Source organism: Aplysia californica, unplaced genomic scaffold, assembly GCF_000002075.1.
Source record: "Aplysia californica isolate F4 #8 unplaced genomic scaffold, AplCal3.0 scaffold00181, whole genome shotgun sequence".
Taxonomy (NCBI): Eukaryota; Metazoa; Mollusca; class Gastropoda; order Aplysiida; family Aplysiidae; genus Aplysia; species Aplysia californica.
In genome coordinates, this window is record NW_004797451.1 from 281,484 (window position 1) to 302,659 (window position 21,176).

Below are 21,176 nucleotides of genomic sequence, written 5' to 3' on the forward strand. Positions count from 1 at the left end.
TCATCATCATCATCATCATCAGCAGCAGCAGCAGCAGCAGCAGCAGCAGCAGCAGCAGCAGCAGCAGCAGCAGCAGCAGCAGCAGCAGCAGCAGCAGCAGCAGCAGCATCATCATCATCATCATCATCATCATCATCATCATCATCATCATTAATAATAATATTATTATTATTATTATTATTATTATTATTATTATTATTATTATTATTACTATCATCCTCATCATAATCATCATCATCATCGCCCGCCTTGTATCAGGTCAGCTGAAAACAACACCAACAGAAGCACTGCACTATACGACCAGAACTGAGCACTACACCACCTATACAAAAAGAACAAGCCTCAAGTCTGAAAAGATGGCTAAGCGATTGCCAGACAGCCATCCTAGAAAGAAAGCCCTTGATCAAAGCAGTCAAGCCTAAAAACATCGGGAAAGTTGTTTTCGGGCGGGCACCAACCAAGCAGACCACCTCTTCCCTGAAGCAGAGAATCAATGGCCAATTAATCTGGTGAGAGCTTCACCGAGAGAGACCCGTGGCGAAATCAAAACCCGGACAGAATTGAGAGGAGTGAAAAGCAAAGGTGATGATCCTGTAAAGGTACGTGAAGCTGCAGAAGATGTAATCAAGGAAGTTGGTGCCGATGTGACAATTTTCACAGATGGATCGTCTTCACTGGATGCCTCGAAGGTGGAGCAGCAGCAGTAGTGATAATGAATGGTGAGCCACCACGAACAGAAATCATTAGAACAAAATGTGCATTCCTCACATCATCTTATGACGAGGAATGCCAGACAATGATATCTTCTGCACAATGGAGTGTTAACAATTGCCACAGCAGAACCAATGTGCTGATCTTCAGTGACAGTCCCTCTGCAAGGGACTGCTGGGCAGAAGCTCAGACATAAATGATTTGCACCGCAAATTTAAGTGAAACACAGCCACAATAAAGATCCAGTGGATTCCAAGCCAAGTTGGAATCGAAGGAAATGAGGCAGCAGACCAATTAGCTGCCAATGAAGCCAGAGAGATAGAAGGAGACAGACGACCAATAACATACAGGGGAGTCTTTTTAATAATCAGGAGGGAAATCAGAGACCCACCATGCAGCGTTGAGTACCAGCACTTGGAGGATGTGTATTCTGGGTACTCCGTTGAGCAAGAACATTTAATCACATGTCGCTGGGACCAGGTTGAGCTAGTGAGACTGCGGTCACACCATCATTGGATCGTGAGAATGAGGTGGTTTTATAACTTTGTGAATAAAGAGCTCAACTCACGTTGCCGAAGATTCAACCTTGAAAAGGGGATGTCAACCATGCTTGAATGCCCAGGAACAATGGCAACTCGAATGAGGTTATTTGGACGAGGGGGGGGGGGGGGGGGGATGCCTCTGAGTATGATAACAATGTGGCCGAAAAAGAGCCTCTTCTTCGCTCGAAGATTTCTTCGTGGAGTCCACCAGGCCTATTATTATTATTACGGAAGCAAAAATTATCACCACATCATCATCATCATCATCATCATCATCATCATCATCATCATCATTATCAGCAGCAGCAGCAGCAGCAGCAGCAGCAGCAGCAGCAGCAGCAGCAGCAGCAGCATCTTCATCATCAACATCAACATCATCATCATCATCATCATTATTATTGTTTCAATTGTTTTTATTTTTTTATTTACCAAAACATCTTCTCAATTATCTCCCTATGGACAAAGGCATTATGTCATCAACGATGGCAATGAAAAGCACGCTACTATAACATTACTAATACAAAGGGGATAATTGTCATGTCTGTACAGTGATTAGCTTTCTTTGTTCTATAAAAGTAATGATTGTAAATGATCTCTCCTTTAGTGTCGACGCTATCATCAACAAAGGCAACGTACGGTTTGAAATCATAGATGTTTGAAATAGAAGTATGTATACATGTTCGTATTAATTAATGTTATCAAAGTATTCTCACGAAGGGAAGCAATTGTGTTTCTAAAATTCATTACAAATTGTTTTATGCCCCTTGAGTGATTGTTCTTTTTCAAGCTTGATGAGCCGAAATATGTACATTAAATACAACATGCATTATCACTATATTTCTCGTGGGTGGTGGAGGGTGCCTGGTCCTATTTCTGGGGGAAGGGAGGTGGTAATTTATTATTACTGTACAAATTTATATGTAATGCTCGCGGGATTTATTCGATATCTTCAAGCCAGTGCATGAGAAGTTGCATTTTTGGGAAGGAATTGAGTTTTTCTTGTGTGTGCGTGTGTGTGTGTGGGGGGGCTAAAGTGTTTAAAAGCGCTCGCAACTGCATAAGGTCATATGAGCGTGCCGGACACATTAAACATTTTCAGATGGTAAGAAATTTTGAATTTTGCTCTGGTGGCTGCCGAAGCCTAGATTCTACTCTTATTCTTATCAATTTTGGACCACCAAGGGATCTTTAACGTGGGCAAATAGCACACGAAATCTGCGAGATTTTTCGCCTTTGTCCGAGAAGGCTAGGGTTAGATCTTTCCTACCAGAAGATCAGGCGTGTGGCTGAAAAACCGCAGTAAGAGGGAGTCAAGGAGTAGTACATGTAATAGTAGAAAGGCTGCAGAAAGAGTCAGGAGCCCAGAGGGGAGTGCAAAGGAGATGAGTTGTTGGGGCAGAAAGGGGAGACGAAAGCAGACGATAGAACATTGTTAGAGAGCAGAAAGGATGTGAAAGGAGAATATTTTAGATAAGAAAATTTTCTGACGCTTTCCAGATTCGAACCCGGGACCTATAGAATAAAAGGCGAACACCTTAACCTCTACGCCACGAGAGGGAAGTGTCTTTGTTATGCTTTGTGTGTGTGTGTGAGGGTGTGAGTGTGTGTGTTGTTGTTGTTGTTTGTTTATTTGTTTGTTTTGTGTGTTTTTTTGTCGTTTTTTAAAAAGTTATAACGGTGCTGAACAGAAAAGAACTGATCTATGCTACTTTCCAACCAGTCAACTGTTTCGCTTACTTGGCCTTTTCTGGTAGTGGTAGTCTGCTCCGTATAGCTCTTCTGGATGTCTTTGTTATGCAGTTGTTGTTGGGTTTTATTTTGTCTGTATAAATGTGCTAAACTGAAAAGGGTTGATCAATGCTTTTTTCCAATGACTCTGTTGTTTCCTTTTCTTTATTTTTTCAATTACCTTTAAAGCGAGTGTTTGTGAGCAGTCTTTGTGAGGTCTGCATCTTATACATTTGTATCAATTTAAGGCTTTGGCCAATATTTAGATAAAAATTGGAATGCAATTTTTAAGTTGCCTGGAGAAACGTCAAAGCTAATGCACCACCTCGGCCTGCCCGCAAAATAGCTAGCGTCGACAGATGTCAGCGTACTGTAAGACTTTTATATTGTGAGAGCTCACGCTCAAGTCTACAAGACCAGACAGCCCAAAATCTGACGGGTATCAGTTTAAAAAACAAACAAAAACAGAAGGTCTACGGTGTCCTTGACACATATTACAGGCTATCTTCGGATCCTAGTTTCCTTTAATTGCAATTTACGCTGGAACTCTAGATCTACATGCACAGGGTGATCCCCCCCCCCCCCAAAAAAAAAGCTGTTGTATTTTTCCTAAATATCATCTGGCTCAAAATTTGTACTAGATCTAGACTGTTCTAATTTGGAACAGATACTTCAAAAACGGAAATGGCTTTTATAAAAATTGTATACAAATGCAAAATGCACCGATTTAAAAGATCTTGTAAAGAAAGTCATGAAATGTATTATATTGATTTGTTTGTTTGTTGTTGTCGTTTTTTCCTTTTATTTCTAAAAACTAATCTTGCCACCCCTGTAACCTTTAAACAATATTTCTTTTCTCCTACAGAGTTTTTAAAAAGTACATTTTTAAATTCTGGAATTCCGAGAACCAATAATCTTAAAGGTGAATATTGGATTTGCCAAGAAACCTAATGTCGTAGAGGAAATGTTCACGCTTTTCAAGACGATCGAGGATTCATTAATACATTGCTATCCTCTGATAGCTTTGCGAACGGGACAATAATGGTACAGTCGCAGATGAAGATCTGCCTTGAGAATGCGGACCATTTAGATGTAGGAAAGTCGTTGCTGCAGACATCGTCTACGGACATACGTCTCATGGGGCTCATCTACTGATTTCTGCACCTTGGTCTCGTTTAAAGGGTGCGAACTGTGTATGTTTGAACTGTAGTGGTCGTTTAACCTGAGAATTTTTTGTTCTGATTCTCTACAGGTACTAACTGATGGACCATTTCCACCCTTGACGTCAAAGAAGGCCTAAGTGGCACTTAAACATTATTTCCGTAACCTGTGCGAAATTTACGAAATGAGCTGGTGGTGAGGAAATATTCAATACAATTAATAGCTGTCTGCTCTTTACTTATCTTAACCATGATCTCAGCAGGCAAAGAAAACTTGAGAAAAACAACCTACCACCTTCTTTTGGCCTGTTAGACTACAGTAGTTTGTAATATGGCGCAATCGTTTGGATTTTTAATGATAAACCTAATGCAAACGTGTGTGTCATTCTACAAAAAATGGGGACATAGATGAAAAGGGGTTGGGTTTATTTTACGCGCTATGTAGAGTAGAACTATTCTGTGGATTTATCTAAAATGAATATCACACAAATTCCTTTTGACTTCCAAATGTTGTGTACAAATTTGAAACGCAAAACTATAGTGTGGAGGAAAATATTAACCAAAAAATGTTGTACAGCTGATTGTTTTTGTGGTTTGGTTTTTTAATCACCTGGTAACTGACTGCTTCTTGTTTACTTTTCCGTGGGCATGACAATTGCGCAAAACATATATGTATCTAGATGAGGCAAGACTGACCAGTCTAGTGTCTTGCCTTTTCCAATCTACCACTAGTCAAGGTGACAATCGTTGCTATCCCGTTATATCGCCAGCCCCGCTGTACCGTCAACGTTATGCTCTTCCCAAGGTAGGTCGTGTGATATATTATACGAGTACATGTAACGAGGTTTGACTGTTTGTCCAGCGCCAATACCAGACCCGATCCTGTCCGAACTTATCATGCAATTGACCAAGGGACATCTTTTTATAATTCATCTTTGAATTGGCAACTATAAAATGATTGGTTCTTGCTTCCAGAGCATAGGGTGAAAAAAGACTGAATTACACAGAAAGAGATCACTGGTGTCTGACAAGTGTCTGTGGCAGGCGCGGTTTGTCCATAGAGCACGGTCGTGCAGTGCCGCCCAAAATTATTGAATGTTTTATGACGTAAAACACCCACAATAATAAAATAAAAGAAGCCAGAAACAAACACTAGCCAAATATTATATCAAACGAAGGTCCTCACTGGCGCCATAACTGTCATTTCTATGTCTATAGCGCCGTAAAACATCTACTATGCCATGCCAAAGTCCACACCCTTTAGCTAAACAGAAAGGATATTCAACAGTGTAACCTGACCTATAAATCGCTCTTGGGATAAACCAAGCGATGACGACACTCGTAGCGAGTTTGGCGGTACATTAATATTAATAAGACGGCACATCTCAAATGTGCTCCTGCCGAATAGAGCCGAAACATAGCCAACAGTTGGCAGTCTAAAAATAAACACGATAGACCCTACGCCCTTCTTTGCCAGTATTATGTGAGCCCGGAGCAATCCAGCGGAGTGCTCAAGTGAATTGTGATTGATTCATTGTTTGTCTTGCCACTATTTTAAGTGACTGTAGCCGTGAACCTGAGGGAGGTGAACGTGATTGTCCTATGAGTTGTGCCTTTGAATGGTTTTGTAGTGGAGTAGTGAAAGTTATTACATGTACTTAAGTGTTCAGTTCCATTACAGGATGAACAAAATTGATGTTTAGCTAACAAACAAATTTAGTACTAGAAATCAAAGCGACAAGTAAAAAGAATGAAAATAAAACCACGAGGCCCTCCCTCACTATGCCCTTGACTATCTTCAGCATGCCATAGCTTAATAATTATTGTGCACGCCCACTTTTTAGCCCCACGAGCTGCCCCTGGTCTGTGGTGTAGGCTGACTAGGCTTTTGGCTGTCGCAGAAAAGCGCAGTAGTTCGATTCCGGCTCGGGGGAGATTGTTGGATTCTTTTTTGGGGGGGGGGGAGGTGGAGGGGGGGTAGAAAAAAATTAAATATCTCTGTCTGTCTGCTGGGATGTTGTATCTCCCTTAGCCCTGGTTGACTCTGGTAAGTCGAAGATTCCCGCCTCCTTTTTTTCGGTAGACGTTTTACGGCACTCGCAACTGCATAAGGTCATATGAGCTCCAAGGGGTGGATGTCAACAGAGAAGTCCTTACAGGGAATCGGGCTTACTCTGCTCACATCTCTAGCTTCAACAGCACAAAGTTTGCTTCTACTATCAAGGCACCCCGGAAATAGGGTGTCACAAGAGTGTGATAAACATACAAAAAAAAGTAGAGGAAAAAATATGACGATAGATCTAGTAAGGATTAGGAAAGAAACGCAGCAGTTCCATTTTGCAGTTCAGGCGCAATTATGACCATGGCATTGATGAATCAGCCTATTTACAATTACTATTCTACTGTGCATAAAACATGGTTAATGTACCCCCCCCCTTTGAGAATGGCCAAAAGACACTTCAGTCAGTAGCGACCGCTCCGGGGGGGTCCGCCTCTCATTTTAAAAAAACAACATTTAAATTACGCCAAAGGGGATGGGAAACACATACAATGTACATAAAATTATATAAATACAATGTAGACAGAGGGAATGATGATCTGAACGCTTGGAGATACAGCGTTAGAAAAAATGTGTCGTGACAAGGTGGAACCAGGCGCTCGTCAATATTTGGACACATAGCACTGATATCGCCCGTTAAAGCTTGTCCTGTTTTTGTTTTAGTATAGGTTTTACGGCGCTTGCAACTGCATAAGGTCATATGAGCACCAAAGGGTGGATGTTAACAGAGAAGTCCTTACAGGGAATCAGACTTACTCTGCTCACCTCTCTAGCTTCAACAGCACTAAGTCTGCTTCGACTATCAAGGCACCCCGGAAATAGTGGATCACAAGAGTGGGACAAACATATAAAAGAAGTAGAGGAAAATGATGATAGTAAGGATTAGGAAAGAAAAAGCAGCAGTTCCCTGTTGTAGTTCAGGCACAGTTATGAGCATGACATTGTTGGATCAGCCCATTTACAATTCTACTGTGCATTAGAACGAGGAATGCCCCCCCCCCCCCTTTTGGGAATGGCCTTAAGACAATTCAGTCAGTGGCACCGCCCGGGGGTTGTCCGTTTGTCTCGATCAGTTTGATGAAAAAATACCCATCCATCTAGGATAGAAGTAGAGATAATTCCTGTTTGAAAAAGGAGGTGTTGTTAGAGGAAATTAGCGAGAATAATTAATATGGCTGCCAAAGTCTGCTGACTTCTGCAAACTAAGCTTTCATTTTTGGGAAGTGTCCAGGTATACCCCAATTGGGGACTAAGTGTCATGGTGGTCTCCAATTGGGGAGCACCTTGCCACCATATATTATGTGGCTCCCGTAGACCCCAATCTATCACTTAATGTCTCTCGGTTTTGTTCCCTCCACTTCACACTTTAGTATAGTCCTGCAGATTAAGGAATAGCATTTTATGTGTCCGAAATACTGTTATTTTCTTGTTTCTATCTGTTGTGACAGTTGGAGACTTATGTTTAGAAGGTGGCAAACTTGTCCATTATTTGTTTTTCTCTGCGCCAACCTATACACGCCAAATACTCAGAATCTTCTGGCCCGACAAAATTTCTAACGCAGTTCTGTTACGAAAATGTAGGCAAGAGGACATGACCACCATAATAAAAAGGAGAAGATGGAGGTAGATTGGGCAGGTTCTGAGAAGGGAACCAGACTCTATTGTGAAGACTGCCCTCCACTGGACACCCGAAGGACGTCGCAACAGGGGCAGACCCAAAGTGACGTGGAGATGCACAGTAGAGTCTGAAATGAAGTCCTGGAATCATTCGTGGGGAACGCTGACCAAGATGGCCCAAAACAGACAGAGCTGGAGATCCTTTGTTGCTGCCCTAAACGCCAGATAGCGTAATGGGTAGTAAATAAGTAATAAAAATTCTATACACAGTGCGTCCATAAAGTCCTGACATTGCATTGCGACCTATTTTTCGTATATTTTAGTGTGTTTATTTCACATTGTTGTGCATGGTTACAATGTGAATACGTGTACTCATGCACACAATGCTGCGTTTTGAAACTACATTAAAATAGAAAAAAAAATAGGCCTCAGTGCAATGTCAAGACTTTGTGGGCCCATTTTATATTGGCGCAGGGGGGTCCACTTGGCAATTTTCGGTTGTCTAAAACTCTAAAACCACCCAACCATATGACTTCAAAATTTACAGGGTACATGTCCTGTACATTAGCGGTGGTTGAAGAGTGCACATGGCACATGTAATCTTCATATTCTTCTTCTTTCTATATATTTTTTGTTTGGTGTGTTTTATTACTGTCACTAGTGTTGCATTCTTTTTCTCCATTAATTAAGATTTTTAAGCATGTACGTTTCCGCTTTAACTTTAAGCATTGCGAGAATTAGAGCTATCAATTTCTATTTTCAGTTTCGGAGTATAGATCTAGACATTCTAATTTTTTGCATCTCTCAAGATTTATTGCTCCATTCCAGTAGAGTATATAGTATGCCAATCACAATCCAACACAGTTGGGGAGCACCTCCATGACCAGAGATCGTAAATACCATCATTGTCCGTGACTACGTGGTCCCCAATTGGAGTCTACCTAGACATGCGCTTCCTTTTTTTTTTTTTTTTTTTTTTTGTTGTTCCTTTCATAAAAATCATTTTCATTAAAATCAACTCAGAAAGTGTGTTTTAGATTAACACAAAAGATGTGCCAGAGCCAAAAGAAAAATTCGAAAAAAGTTGGCCAACGGGCGTAAAGAGGCAGATGTATTATATTACTGTATAGTTTAACGAGCATTCATCACGATGCCACATGAATTATGCAGCGTCAATAGTCTTCTACACTTTCAGTAGAATGCAAAAGGAGGCAAAGCAGGCGATGTAGAAAATTTAACAGTGGGGGGGCTTGAAAATAATACATGTAATACAGTGGGTGTCGCATTCAACGAGGTTGGCGGGACCGGATTGTTGTCCTCGTTGGATTCCACCTCTCGTTGAACGTGACAAGACCTGCTAAGGCTAAAAAAAAGAAAGGAGGCAAGTAATTATATATTACACGATGTACTAATACCAGTAATTAAAACAGTTGTTCCCCCTGACGACGAAAATGTCGAACAGCATCAGTGTGCGCGTGATTGAGCTATGATCTGGTTGTCATTTCTGCGTTCTAAAATTATTTTTTTTCCGGAACACTTCTCGTGTGAAAGCATACCCTCTCACATCTAGGCCTGGGCCTTGATCTACTTTAAGTAAAGGCGGGAGCTTGGATTTTCTTATCTGGGGAAGAAAAGAAAATGAAGGTCTCGATCTAGACCTACCCATCCAGAGTTCATCCAGTTTCACACAGCCCGCATCGCGCTCCCACCCACCCCTTCCATCTCTAGGCCTACCGTAGGCTAACCCTCGCCCATCCTCTTTGCTTTGGGGCCCATATTATTATTAGGAGGCACAATTGATCTAGCAATACAATGTGTTAGGAATCGAGGATGGGCCGCAAATTGTGCTTCGCGTGAGATGGAGAGAAAGGAGGAAAATTCTTCGCTTTTAGGGCCGGTAATTGCATTTATTTGGTTATGGCGACCTCGTTGAAAGCGATTTGGTCTGTTTCCAACCTCGTTATGGAGCTGACGTACATTTACAAAGAGAGATATATAGATCTAGAGGAAAATGGGGAATTTAAGGAATGCCTCGTTAGAGCTGACTTATCGTTGAATACGACCTCGTTGAATGCGACACCCACTATATTGGCCCTTTTTTTTTGCCATTATTTTACATGTAGGCCCTATGTAGATGTTGAATTTCGCCTTGTAGTTATACATTAGCCATAATTCATAGAGTGGATGCCTGTACCAGTCCAAATAAAATTAAAACAAAGTATAGCCATCCTAATGTCCAGATTATACTGGGCTACCTAAAAATGAGAGTTCAAATACGTAGGCATAGAATAGGCCTACTGTACATTAGAAAAGGTTATTCAGCCTTTAAATTACTTGTAATATGGTAATTGATAAGTTATGGGATTATTCGGGGAAGAATGAAATCCGCCCCCCCCCCCAACCCACACACACAAACAAACACACACACACGCGCGCGCGCACACACACACACACACACACACACACACACACACACACACACGCCTCAACACAATATTCAATCATGTATACATCTTAGCTTATCCCCCTACCAAGGTTTAGATTCGATATAGGGCCTTCGACGGTGCGCGATATATTGATTAGTAGCTGTGCATCATGCATCTTCGTATATTATCTCGCTTCGAGTTGAGTAGGCTAGCTTTACTTTAATTATAATAATTGAGGCTAGCAGCAGCTTCATTTTGAAGTGGAGATTGTGGAGTGTGGCGCGCTGTGATGATGAATGATTAAAGATATTCAAACTAAAACGAAGTAGGCCTACTGGTATTCTAGTATCGTTCTGTTTCAGATAAAATTTACTTTTTCTGCTGATGATAGAGTTTTGACTTTGTCCTCAAGTGTTGTACCTTACATATGAGACATTAATATTAACCAAGTTGAACGTGTAAGGTCACACAGATAAGCTTATCGGTAATTCGCTGATATATGTCAAAAAATCATGAAACTTAATTCTAGTTTATCGCCTGACCTACTCAAAGCCTTCATTAAAGTTAGAGTAGATTCTAACTCTAAGTTGTAATTTTAGTAAGACCGAAGTCTTGGTTGAAAATATATAAAGGGGGTATGTGACAGTAGATCTAGTGGATGTAAATATTGATCACATTTTCTGGTTTAGATCGCTAGATATCTGAGTCTGAACTTGTGATTTGCATTTTTCTCACAGCAAAGTTTGATCGAACAGTCTGAGGACGACGCGTGTTCAACGGCACACGATTCATCGGCATTCATAAGAGAAGTAGAGAAAATCAAGGTTTTGGTGGTTTTGTAAACCAAATCCAACCTTTGAACTTTGCCCTCCCGAGGGGTCTTGAATGGCGTGACGAAACTGATAGGACCATATTAGATTTTCTACTTCTTGCCGATTGGCACTGAACAATATGTGTTTGTTAGTTGTAAGCATGCGAATAAAATGATTTATATTATTGTTAACTGAGCTGCCATTCTAGTACTCTTTAAAAAATAATTTTGCTTATAAACATATTATTTAAAATCTCTTAAATAAACTTATAGCCCTGGGGGTGTATTACTACTTCTCGCCCCTTTCTCCTATCAGGCACTTATAAAACCCTGGCCTGCAAGGGAAACGACTCCAATTATATTCTTTCGCAATGGCGTCGACAGGCAACAACAGAAACCAAAGCCGAAGTGGACTAGATCTATGCCTTTCGAAATCGTCAGATGTAAAATTATCAAATTCTGGATGTGCTGGATCTAAAGATGGCAGTGCATCTCTTGACCCTGAGCCCCCAAGAGTTCCTAAAAGAAGGTAAATAATAGGAAGTGGACGTTGAAGTTTGAAGTAAAAATCTATCAGTCAGTCACGGCACAGTGCACAGCTGAGACTTGAGACTTGACTTTTTGACTCTTATAAAAAAATCAAACAAAAATCGTGCACGGTAACTTGAGGCCAGGTGTTGCCACTCTTGTCTTGTACTTGTTGTGTTGTATGTTATGGCTTTGTACACGGGCACTGGTTGAGATTTGCTGTCCGGCCACCATGTTGGTTTGTTTACCTCAGCAACTCAATGCGACACGGATACGAAGAAACGACGAGCTGGACATGTTGATTTTCAAGATTTTGCTTCAAATGGTAATTTTCACGCAAGGCACTATGGGTTTTACTTTACTCACTTCTCATGCTCAGATTCCGCAGACTCAGATTTAGCGGTAGGTCGATTTTTGTAGTGCACTGTGAAGTGTGGTGAAGTCTTTTCGACTATTATTACAGTTATTAGTTCAATTTTGTTTTGTTTTGTTAGCGTTTTACTGTGCTCGCAACTGCTAAAGGTCATATATGAGCATGTGAGGGACACCTTAAACATTTTCAGTTTCGTAGGAATTTTTTAAAGAATTTTTCCCTGGTGGTGGCCGAAGTCTACTTTTATTGATTTTGGACCACCAAGGGATCTTTAAAGTGCGCTACTTGCACTTTTTTTGGGACCTCCGAGATTTTTCACCCATATAGGAGAAGACCAGGTGTTAGATCTTACCTACCCTAAGATCAGGGGTGTGGCTGAAAGACGGCAATAAGGAGCCAAGGAGTAGCAGTAAAAAGGATGCAGAAAGAGTTGGGAGCCCAGAGGAGTGGTCAAAGGGGGGAGGCAGAAAGTAGAGACGAAAGCAGACAACAGAAAATGGTTGGAGAGCACGAAATGAGATGAAAGGAAAACATTTAAGTGAAGAAAATTTTCTGTCAGGTTTCGAACCTGGGACCTATTAAATTAGCAATGCCAATGAAAATTTAATTTTTCACTTTAGCCCTTTGGTACTTAAGAAAGAATTTTCAATTCTAAGAATTATGCTTCTTGAATTTTAAGAATCGGTTCATAAATAAAAAGGTTATTGGGTTGTAAATGTCAGCAAAATATGGATGACCCGCATATCTTTATAAATACTCCTAAACAATGGACCACGCAGTAGCAGATTCTGTAAGATTATCGACGATATATCTCTGTAATTAATCGGAGTGTTAGAAAGAAACTTGGCTACCCGATATGGTTTTGGGTGGAGAAATCATTTCTGCTGTCAGATTTACTAACCATGACCATGTCGTAGTTTTTTTGTTAATTAAAATTTTGGTGTACATATTACGATGTTGCCACAAAGGGATGTCGGGATGAGTCCATTTTATTTATAGCATCGTATCACAACATGGGATCTTTAACTTTAAGAATATATGTTGGCAATGTGACTAAATAATGGCAAAGCTTTCTTTGATGACTTTAGGCAATGCCAACCATAAAATATAATTTAATTCAATCTATCATGCTGTTCAATCAAAACCCCTTTTTTCCATTGAGACGCAAACACCCCGAGGTGAGATAAGCTCGCCTCGGAATACACCCATTGCCATGTTACAGGGGAATAGAGAGAAAAACAACCGGATGTGTGTGCTCGCCATTGCCCTATTTCAAGTGACCAATGAACGGGCTCGGAATAGTCATGCGGGGATTTGTAGGTCACAGACATTTGCATAGGAGTGAGGGGAAAATGGCCAGTCTCCTTGCGAAGCTGCTTAGGACAGGGGGGTAGTCGTGCATTTATGGTAAATTCTGGGCAACTACTTGACACAGAAGGTCGTTCAAATTTGAACCCACTATGGAGGAAAGATGGATCTCTTACCATTTCGGCAGCGGATATCGAATTCCTTATATTTTTCGGTGTAGACGATACAAAAGTATTTCCTACAACACCAAAAGTATAGGTTAATTTATGAGTACGAACTTCGACTTCCACACATATCATTAGTTTGCCTTATTTTCTAATTGGTTGCAGAGTTTCATTCACATTGGTCCAGAAATAGCGCTAAACGAGCTCGAGAAAGTTAGTCACTATCGTTCCGACGCGGTCCAAAAATTCGTCCGCAAACAGGAACCAAATTTTTGCTGCGCACGGAGGCCCGATTGGCATTCTAATTAAATGAGAGGTGAACTCCGTAACCTCTAGACCACGAGAGAGCCATTGTTCATTTTTAGGCCTCTCTGTACTAGTTTTTGAAATATTTCATTGTCTTTATTTGAACTACTATTATATTATGCTTTTAAAAATAGATTCGGTAACATAATTGTGTAGAGAGAACTTTTTTCCATGGCTGACTACATGATCAGGGTGGCAGGCAGTGGTCAGATTTCATGTACCTCTTTGGCCAACAGTTTCCATCCTGGTCCACCATTTGAGCACTTCGAAGACAAACAGTGGTCAGATTTTGTACGCATAGTATCCTGGCTATCTCTGCACTGCTCAGGGATCACTGGAATGGGAAACAGCTACCCCAAAACCATTCCCTATTCTTTGCCTAGTGTATTGTCTAATGATTAGAAGCAGTGAAACCAAACTTTTGGGGGAGTTTCTGTTGAATCCGGCATTTATTATCTGCCTTCAACAGGTCAAAACCTTCCAAAGGGTGGAATTGTCTCTGTCTGTTTCTGGGTTGTGAAGGATTTTGACTGTCTCACACCAATGTATTATGTACAAATGTAAGGCAGTGTGGTGAAATCAGGCGCTCGTCAAATTACAGAAATAGGAGAAACAGGCATTTTTCTGCCAGTTTGGAAATTTTTATCATTTTTTTTTTTTTTGGCTCAACCTCTTTTATGTCCTTATAAAAACACATTTCCCACAGAAATTTTATTTAAAAACATTGATTAAAGGCACAAAATATGTCATTTTTCTGTTTTCATGGACTCTTTAGGCACTTTAGCTATTGGAGTTACCAAACTTTGGCTGCCATTTTCTCACTAATTTCACCACTGAAGCCAGGAGACCTCACTTCCTTCAATCACAAATATCTTGAGTTCTATTCAGGATAGATGGATATTTATTTCATTTGAAGCAAGGCAAACAAATCAGCTTTTAGATGATACTAATAACCCACATACTCAAAAATTGACGAGCACCTGATTTCTCTGCGTTGTTACACAAATTTATGGGGGGTGGGGGGGGATTCTGTTGTGTCAGGTTTCCCTCTTGGAAAGGGTTCCGGCACGAAAAGTTTGACATTAAATTTAGATAGACTGAAATAAATTTTATGATGTATACTTGTTGCCCTCCATTATCTTGAACTTGAAGTGATGCTGTGTGTTTTTCTAACCGCCATTTCCTGTAGTTAAACTTTTACTACCTTTAGTGCTTTTATCTTGCATTTCAGTGGGGACAAGGCAAGGTGATAAAGAATAGTGAGTTTGAGATTATTGGGGGGAGGAGAGGGGCAGGTTGTTCAGGTGGCACTGCTTCTTTGTTACCTGAATGTTTTTATGTTAATTTGAAGAAATGTCTCTTTCTCCGTTTGTACCACTCTCGTAGGTACCATTCCTGACACATTCTGAGGTGTCACAACTTCTTAGACGAGTATTAAATCAGTCAGTCATCACCTGTTTTGGGTGGATAATGCAGAATTTCTTATAAATAGTATTTGTTTCTTCTATGCTCCAGATGTATCTTAACCTCCATTCTGATAACATGATATGCAGTAATTACTTTGATTATAATAATGTATCAAAAGGGGCCGGGGACATAATACCAAGGGATATTTAGGATTTTCATTGTGTTGCTTCTCCAAGCATACAAAGCAGTGGAATATATTGGTGAATTATAACATAACCATCTATGGAATTCCACTGAAGCAAGTCACCGTTGTTGAATTCAAGTACTCAGGCAGCATGTCACAGAGGATATGTCTTAATTCTAAAATAACGATTCAAGAGTTCAAAAAGCCAATAGAATGTCTACTGCTAACCATGTATTATTAATGATGATGAAATAATAATATTCATAAATTGCATACACAAGTATAAAGTCTGAGAGCTTTACATTAACTTGATTAGTGAAAGTTAAACCTCATACACTCATAAACACAAGAAAAAAACATTTATTCATTTAATTCAGGAAAATCAGTTCAAACACATTAGTACAGTTGACAGTGACAAAACGCCAGGAAAACAAGATTACCATCTGAGAAATGCGATGCTGAGGAGATCTATTGGCAAGCCCAAACTTGGTGACACGATTTTTAACTGTAGTATTATTAGAAATGGTTGGAGCAACACGTCTTCCACTTTATCAAACAACTGAGAGCCAGGTAGTTAGGGCATCTGACTCGCGCGCCCCAACCAGTTGACCAATACTAAGATGTACAACAGGAAGATATCAGGATGGAAGGCAAGATGAACACTCTACATATACTTGGAACAAGGATCAGAAAGATTCCCTGATGACTGAAGATCTTGTAGTACGGCTACTTTCCCATGCCTTTCAACTTCCCATTACTAGCCATCTCTTTCTGCCTTCAATGCCCGAGATGGTTATGAAGGTTAAAGGATTTTTTTTTTAAGTATGAGTTCGCATCTTGTAAAATAGGTAAATTGGCTAATATCTGCATGTAATTTAGGATTAGTTATCTGTACTTTTTCTACATCACCCTATATATTTATACAGTTGTGACACTGGCTATTATAATAGTCTACCAGTTGCTCCCAGATTCCAAAGCTTGTCTCTGTTAAGTTCTTGTTTCTGTTGCAGATTTTCAAAATATAAAGCTTGACCCTTTTTTTTTTACTCCTTCTCTAGTTTTCTGTAGAGGAGGTTTCCTAATACTGTGAGGTCATTAACAGTCTGTTTTGCATAAGTAGGAAAATATTTAGAGGACTCCTGTTCTTTCCAGTACTTACATGTGTTGGTTTTCTTGTATTGCTGCTATGTGATTCCTAAAATGTTTCTAAGGCTTTTGAAAATTTGAAGCTTTTTCTACTGATGTGAAAACTCTGTCCAGGTCATATTCGTATGTATAGTAGCAATGTGCTTAAAATGCATTCTCAGAATTATGCTTTCAATATCTCAGTTTTGATGCCTTGGTTCTTTTTGGCTGATAATTGTTTTGTGTGTGATTTTGTTTGTTTGTTGTATTATCATAAATTGAGCTTCCTCCTTTGAATTTTCAGACAAGAGTTGTTGAAATGGAACGGATGGGGCTACAAAGACTCCAAATTCTTCGTCAACAAAGATGGGAACATGGAGTTTTCAGGGGAGAGGTATCGCATCAGTGGGTTCACAATGCCAGCGATGCGGGAGTGGATGATCAACACCATCGGGATCAGCCTCGACCATAAAGCCCCTGCTCAGGTACTCACTAGCTCCTTTGGGTGTGGAACTCTGGAATCCTGAAAGTCTGTGTCACACCCCCCCCCCCCCCCCCCCCCCCCTCAGGCAATGCTACTGACTGAATTGTCTTTAAGCCATTCCCAAAGGGGGGATGTTAACACGTTTTTATGCCCAATAGAATTGTAAATGGGCTGATTTATCAATGTCATGCTCATACTGAGCCGGAACAACATGGGGGAACTGCTGCTTTTTCTTTCCTCATCCCTACTATCGTCATTTTTCTCTACTTCTTTTGTATGTTTGTCACTCCCTTGTGAACTGCTATTTCCGGGATGCCTTGATAGTTGAAGCAAACTTTGTGCTGTTGAGGCTAGAGAAGTGAGCAGAGTAAGCCTGATTTTCTGTTTGGACTTCTCTTTTGACCTCCACCCCTTGGCACTCATATATGACCGTATACAGTTGTGAGTGCCGTAAAACCTTACTAAAAAATTTTTAGAAACCTGAAAGTCTGTGCAGTGTTCCATACTTTTTTTTACTCTAGTAAAATATAACAGCTGTTCCAGATTCCAGTCTCCGCATGACGAAAAAAAAAAAAGAAGAAGACAAGGATTGTGCTCTTTGTGAGGCATCGTGGTGGAATCAGACGCTCGTCAAATTAATGAAATCCAAGAAACCGGCATTTTTATGCTGGTTTGACAATTTTCATTGAATTTTTGTTTTTTGGCTCAACACCTTTTATGTTAATTTAGAAACACATTTTTTGTGTAGATTTAACGGAAAAATGCTGATTAAAGGTGGAAAAAATCATAAATGTAAATCTACACTTTCGAAAGATTCTCAAGCAATGTAAGTCTCCAACCTTTGAAACCATGTTCTCGCTAATTTTACCTCTGAAACCAGGCGACCAACCCCCACCTCCTTCAATCGCAAATATCTCAACCTCTTTTCAAGATATATATGGAATGTTTCTTTTGTTTTAAAATAAAAGCAAGACAAATGAACAAACTTTAAGATGATGCCAATAACTTCACATGCTCAAAAATTGACAAGCGTCTGATTTCCACCTGGTTGTGACACATTTTATAATGCATCAATGTAGACATGTGTGTATTTTTTATTTTCAACTTTTATTTCTTAGCTCACATGTTGTAAAATTATTGTCTCAGCCCAGTAAGTCAAGAAGATCATTTTTACACAACGTGACACAAGATTAATTTTTAAAGGTTATAATTGAAAACCTTTCTTCTTTCACAAATGCCATTGTTGTCACTATATTCTGGAAACATTGCTGCTCTGGTTGACTCTCAAAACTGGGCACTGTGATAAAGTCTCAGAGCCAGGAGATGGACCTAGAAATTTGGAACCTAGTGTATTGAGGGGATGTCAGTTTATTTTGTATTGACACACACACTGATGGGTACGTCAATAGCTTTGTTGGTGTCATACTGGATTGTGGTGTGGGTGACTGTTTTTCAAATCTGCTATGGGACATTCTCACTCAGACTTGGCTCCTCAGCCATGTCTCTCAGTTTTATCAAGATATACATTTAATCCTACGTAAGACCCTGTTTTGAAAAATTACCTTCTCCGTTAAAAGAAGGAGCATAACTCTTCAAAGCTTAAACAACACTATAAAGAAATTGTTTACAAAAGCAACTACACATAATAAAGAAATATCAAACAAACGCAAAACTTAGATGCATTATGTCTAGGAGTTATTTCTATCCCTATTTTTTGGTTGGTCAAGGATGGTCCACTGATGAGTTCTAGTTCTTTCTTTATTATATTTTTCTTCATCCTCACCATTTGACTCAACAACGAGATCTAACTCTAAATCCTGATCAATATTTGCTAATAGCTGAATAGCAAATCTTAAAATATCAACATAAACCGGAAGATCTTGCCAAACGAAAAGCCATGCTAATGTCATATGACCACAATTCCCTTTGTAATTAGTTACGGGAAAAATCACCACCATGGCTGGTTGTGAGTGCGAAAAACAGGCGGCAATAGTGAGTCTAGGGGCACTGGATGATCTAGGCAGAAGTAGGTTAAATTAGGAGGTCCCATCTCTTACTTGAATATGTTCTGATAGTCTTTTATAAGAGTGTTAAAACTGCACTCACAGACATGCTCACAGACACACATGTGTATCCACCCATGTTTTTCACTTATTGTATGTCATAAAAGTGCCTGCAAACTTCCTTCTATATATAGCCAGAGATTCCTGCTGCCAACATTCCCTTGCCAGTGAAAAACGAAGGTTTCCTCAGCGACATCAGAAAGACATCGATATCAGCTTCTGATGATTGCCAGGACAGACTCTTCCGAGCCCATGGTAAGCTAAGAGTTTACAAAATTACAACATTAATTATTCAACAGCTGTAATAGTATTGGATGTGATCTGTGCTGTCTTTTAAAAAGAGTGTTGAGTCTTTGTTGTTTTACCATGCTTAATGGAGAGACTCATTCCCAAATTTTTTTTCCTTCATTGGCAAATGTGTTGTTGCCATTTTCTCGAGCTGTTTGATACTGCACCATACATTAAATACTTTCAGATGAAAAAATGTCAACAAAGTATTGCTCATTAAAATAGCAGCTATTGTATTGTCTGTCCTTACACTCAAGCTATAATATGGATGATAAAAATTTTCTAACTTTACTGTGACCAGTCTAAGAAAGGACTAACTAAAAAAAAAGAAGTTAAAATATGCTCATATCTTGTGTAAGTGGTCTAGGCCAGTTCTTTTTGCTAATTAAATATGTTATTTTCTTTATCCCTGCATAGGGTAGTTAAAGGAGACCACATGGTTTTATATGCTAGCAGAGTTTTGTTTCCGGGATTCTAAAATTGGGTTTTCTATCTTTAGATCTCTGGAGTTGTGACTACTTATCTCTGACAAGTGATTATAGTAATACTAATTTTATTTTACTAGGCTTAGAGAAACGTCGGCTTTTGAAGATTGATATATATGTGTATATCGTTCTTAAATGATTTTATGGTTTGATTTTTTGCCTTTGTCATCCCATCTAGGCCACACGGTGCATGAGATTTTTCTCCTCCGTGAAGGCAAGTATGAGCGTGTTCCGGATCTTGTTGTCTATCCAGGTGAGTGTTCCATTTTGCTCTTTATCTTCTTCTTTAAAGGAGTTCTGCATCCTCTCAATGAGTTTCTTTTCTTTGATTTTGTGTGAACGTTTTTGTCTCAGTCTTTCCCTGTGGCCCATCTTCTCAAGTTTTCAAAGTAAGTTATTCCTGGTTTTGCCTCGGTCCATTCAGCAGTCCCAGTGTTTCTTTTGTATTTTTTTTTTGGATAAATGGCTCACTCTGACTTCTTTCGACACTACAACCTCATTTGATGTCTTTACTTTCCATGAAGTTCTCAGCAGATTTCGAGGAAACCACATTTCTGCTGCTTGAAATTTATTTTCACTCTCCTGGGTAATTTGCCAGCATTCACGGCCACATGGGTTGACCACAGAGCTTTAGAAAACTCTTATTTTGATTGTTGTTGAGGTGTTTCTGTTATTCAGGATTGGACTCAAGTTAGTGGAACTGTCTTTAGCTGTTGTAATTTTTCTTTATTTTCTGTGGGACATTTGGTATTTGGATGTAATGACATACCTTAGATGTTCGAACTGTTGAACTTGTTTGATCTTTTTTCACTTTTGATTTTGAGATTACAAATAGGATTTACTTCTTTTTGTTACACTGCATTCTGGTTGTTGTTTTTTTTTACACAAAAAGATAGCCCGTATGTTCAGTTTCTGTCTCAACAGTATGTAGAAGTGATTGAAGGTCCTTTTCTGAATCTGCTAAAACTTGTATCATCATAATATACGATGCTGTATAGTTTCTCCATTTATAACATCAGATATTTGATGATAATTTTCACTTTCCTTGCATTAAATGACCTTCATTTTGCCAGTTTGTTTCTCTTTACTCAAAAAAAACAAGTTTCAATTTGCTATTCTATGGTTTTCCCTTTTTGACAATTGGGATTCCCTTTCATTGTGTGTCTTCCATCTGTAAAATATATGGCAATAGGGATTCTCTCATTCTTTCTTATATTGCTCTAGTTCCCATTATTACATTGTCATGTTTGTGGTTCATAAGAAACTCACCTCTACTACTGACTGTACATCAGTCAGTTTATCTGCCTGTCTTGCAGTTTCACTTTTCCAAAAACTGATTTTCTTTTCCATTTCTCCATGTCTCTTTTTCTGTCCTCCCCCCTTCTCTCTTTTTATCTCTTTGCCCCC

The 21,176-nt window shown here is 39.6% G+C and overlaps 1 protein-coding gene across 1 annotated transcript in view; it reads left to right on the forward strand.

Annotated features, from left to right (window-relative positions):
• Positions 1-11,400: 11,400 nt before the first annotated feature.
• LOC101851040 (alkyldihydroxyacetonephosphate synthase, peroxisomal) overlaps positions 11,401-21,176 on the forward strand; it is a gene marked incomplete in the record, with an annotated part of 32,982 nt that continues 23,206 nt past the window's right edge. The window contains 4 exon segments of the mRNA XM_013082557.2: positions 11,401-11,583; positions 16,754-16,934; positions 19,131-19,251; positions 19,948-20,022. Coding sequence (XP_012938011.2) covers positions 11,426-11,583; positions 16,754-16,934; positions 19,131-19,251; positions 19,948-20,022 — 535 coding nt within the window.